The sequence below is a fragment of the Triticum urartu genome, chromosome 7A (assembly GCF_056163025.1).
Source record: "Triticum urartu cultivar PI428250 chromosome 7A, HENAU_Tu73, whole genome shotgun sequence".
NCBI lineage: Eukaryota > Viridiplantae > Streptophyta > Magnoliopsida > Poales > Poaceae > Triticum > Triticum urartu.
The window spans coordinates 57,549,153-57,552,675 of record NC_141879.1 but is presented as its reverse complement, the minus strand read 5'-3'; the positions used below and the strand labels follow the sequence as shown (position 1 = coordinate 57,552,675).

The following is a 3,523-nucleotide window of genomic DNA, read 5'->3' as shown; positions in this document are numbered from 1 at the left end:
CGCGTTGGATGTATAAGGTGTTAATTTAATATTTCAGAAATGCAGTGGCCATTATACCTAGGACCAAATGTCAAATACATGAAAAGCAAATAGGCAAGAAGAATGTATCCAGTCCCGTGGACAACACTTGCCTTGATCAGTCATGCACATGAGCAGATGAGAGCTTGTGACCAAGAGTTCAGGATTCTCATAGACTTGCTGAACTAAAGGTCTTCTCATGCTCTTCATATACAAGAAATTCAGACCAAGAATTCACCATCATAGTTATGTATTTAACCATTTGTTTGCAATGCGTCAACATGGTACTGTCAAATGCTACAGATGGATGTGAAGATACCAGCTGAAGATATATATTCAGATTGTATGGATCCACAATACAGAAAGATAAGTATCAGAGGCAGATGTGTTTCCTCCAGAATGAGAGTGATTCATTCATTCATTTGATAAAAGTGTATATTCCTCGCACATATGTCAGTTGGCAACTCAAAGGCTTAGAGAAGGCTCATATGCTGGATCTAAGGGGAATTAGAGAAGGCTCAGATGCTAGATTTAAGAGGAATTAGAGAAGGCATTTCAAGGTCTCAATTGGCCTTTGGAGTTTGGACTAGTAGCCAATATGCTGTAAAAATCCTCTGCATGTAAGTATAAGCTCCAGTGCATAGCGGACGGCTAAAGCGTCCGGAGAATGTCAAGAGAGGGCGGGGTAGACCGAATTTGACATGGGAGGAGTCCGTTAAGAGAGACCTGAAGGATTGGAGTATCACCAAAGAGCTAGCTATGGACAGGGGTGCGTGGAAGCTTGCTATCCATGTGCCAAAGCCATGAGTTGGTTGCGAGATCTTATGGGTTTCACCTCTAGCCTACCCCAACTTGTTTGGGACTAAAGGCTTTGTTGTTGTTGTTGTTGTTGTTGTTGTATGTAAGTATATAATTTTGCATAAGAATTTCAAAAAATAAAATCAGCTGAAGGACTTCCATTGTTTTGCTTATCCAATGTTCATCTAAAATATTCTAAGCACATCCTACATGAATGACTGAGACCAGCAAGCAATGTTTTCTCTCCAGGTTCATATGAAACTGAAAGTTATCAACTCGGCAAGTTAGCATCCATGAGAAGGTCAAACAGCTTTGAATTACACTGCATAAGAATTCATGGTGCAGGTTACAAGTCATTGAGCACCATAATTACGAACGAAGGATCGCCTGAAGTGGAATAACTAAAGATCGTTGTCTCAGCACCCAAAGCTAATCAGAGTAGAATTTTAGACTATATAATATACTTTTGGCTGCTGAAGCCTGAAGATAGATATACCATCCCTTCTGCCAGCAACTTGTCAAACGTAGCAAACAAACAGAAGCCAATACAATACTTACAATGCTTGTCCTGAAGCCTATTTTGTGTGAATCATGTAGGGTCTCTCTTGTCTTTGCCAGATACACACTGGGCATTGTGTCACATCATATATGATGTCAATTGTTTAACTCAAGGATAGTGACCTTATTATACTCAGGACAAAATGCCTGATACCTGCAAAGCACATAGGCAAGAAGAATGGACAGTTCACTGGACACTTGATGAATCATACGAATGAACAAGCAAAAGCTTCAGGCCAACACAGGCCAAGACTCTCATTTCATACATTTAATCGTAGGACTATAGTTCAACTCACGCTCTTCACGTACGGGAAATGTGGGCTAACATATTCATCATTTCAATTATGTAGATTAACTACAATTTTGAACTATACTGATTTAAATATCCCCATTGCTATGTGCCAAGATGATAATGTAAAATGCTACTGATGGATACCAAGATAACATATATTCAGAATGTACCACACAGTACAGAAAGACAAGTTTGCTATCATAATCGAACACAGACAAGTTTGCTTCAAAATGGTATGGTATAAATTGTCTGATTCATTCATATGAGAAAAGCACATGACATAGTAACTTAATCAACAGTCTTGTAGGATCAAACTTTAAACCTCCTTATTTCTACCCTGAGACAAACAACAATAACTTCAGCCAACCTCTACTGCGATGGCCACACTGTATCAGCTTCTAAGGGTGGGAAATCCAAACCAAGCTCCATTTTAACCAAACTATTGATTCCAACTCTATGGCTGCTGCTTGGGGTCGCGGTACCCAGCATCCACAAGGACCTTCTCCTTCTTGGCAAGCTCGATGTCGTTATCAACCATCATCTCAACTAGCTGCTGGAAGCCAACCTTGGGCTTCCACCCAAGCACTCTCCTTGACTTGGATGAATCTCCCTGCAGGCAGTCCACCTCCGAAGGGCGAAAGTACTTCTTGTCAATGACCACATGATCCTTCCAGTTGAGGCCGGCATACCCAAAAGCAGCCTGCAAGAACTCCTCCACGGTGTGGCACTCTTCAGTGGCGACAACATAATCATCAGGCTTGTCCTGCTGGAGCATGAGCCACATGGCCTCAACATAATCCCCGGCGAAGCCCCAATCCCTGGCGGCGGAGAGGTTGCCGAGGAAGACCTTGGTCTGGAGCCCGACCTTGATGCGGCCGATGGCGCGGGTGATCTTGCGGGTGACGAAGTTCTCGCCGCGCCGGGGGGACTCGTGGTTGAAGAGCACGCCGTTGCAGGCGAAGAGGCCGTACGCCTCGCGGTAGTTGACGGTGTACCAGTGCGCGGCGACCTTGGCGGCGGCGTAGGGGGAGCGCGGGTGGAAGGGGGTGGCCTCGCTCTGCGGCGGCGGCGTGGAGCCGAACATCTCCGAGGACCCCGCCTGGTAGTAGCGCATGGGCTTCGAGGAGAGGCGGACGGCCTCGAGCAGGCGGAGCGCGCCCGTGGCGGTGACGTCGGCGGTGTAGTCGGGCACCTCGAAGGAGACGGCGACGTGGGACTGGGCGGCGAGGTTGTAGACCTCGTCGGGGAGCACGTGGTCGAGCGCGCGGCGGAGGGAGGACGAGTCGGAGAGGTCGGCGTAGTGGAGGCGCATCGGCGGGCGCGCGGCGGAGGGCGTCGCGTGCGGGTCGTGGTAGATGTGGTCGAGGCGCTGGGTGTTGAAGTTGGAGGAGCGGCGGATGAGGCCGTGCACCTCGTACCCCTTGGACAGGAGCAGCTCAGTCAGGTAGCTCCCGTCCTGCCCCGTGATGCCCGTCACCAGCGCCACCCTCCGCGGCGGCGCCAGGGAACGGGGCACCGCCTCCGCCTCGGCGCCGGCGCCGCCGTTGGAGTGCGGCGCGGAGGAGTCGGCCATTCCGAGATCTGAGAGTGGGATGTGATTTGGGGGGAGAACGGTGATTTGGGGGAGGAAGGAGGCGATGGGGCCCAGGAGTACTTGTAGGGCCCGGAGACTTTGGGTCTGGGTCAGCTTCTACTGCCTGGAAAAAATCTGGACAATGGATAGAAATTGACACTTGTACTATTTTTCATTCCTATTATTCCTACTAGTATTTATTGGGCCAACTTTGAAACTTTTAGTACTGTTGAAAATTCTTTTGTCATGATGTTGAGATAAAAAAAATTGGCGAGGAAGATAAA

The 3,523-nt window shown here is 48.1% G+C and overlaps 1 protein-coding gene across 1 annotated transcript; it reads right to left on the bottom strand.

Annotated features, from left to right (window-relative positions):
• Positions 1 to 1,902: 1,902 nt before the first annotated feature.
• On the bottom strand, positions 1,903 to 3,300 carry LOC125520467 (GDP-mannose 4,6 dehydratase 1-like). Its single transcript, XM_048685389.2, has one exon. It carries the CDS (start codon positions 3,237 to 3,239, stop codon positions 2,121 to 2,123), a length of 1,119 nt encoding a protein of 372 aa, XP_048541346.2. The 5' UTR covers positions 3,240 to 3,300; the 3' UTR covers positions 1,903 to 2,120.
• Between the last annotated feature and the right edge of the window lie 223 nt (positions 3,301 to 3,523).

What these genes read in the sequence shown, in the direction of transcription:
- LOC125520467 (XM_048685389.2), bottom strand. Translation starts at nt 3,239, where the DNA reads ATGGCCGACTCCTCCGCGCCGCACTCCAACGGCGGCGCCGGCGCCGAG.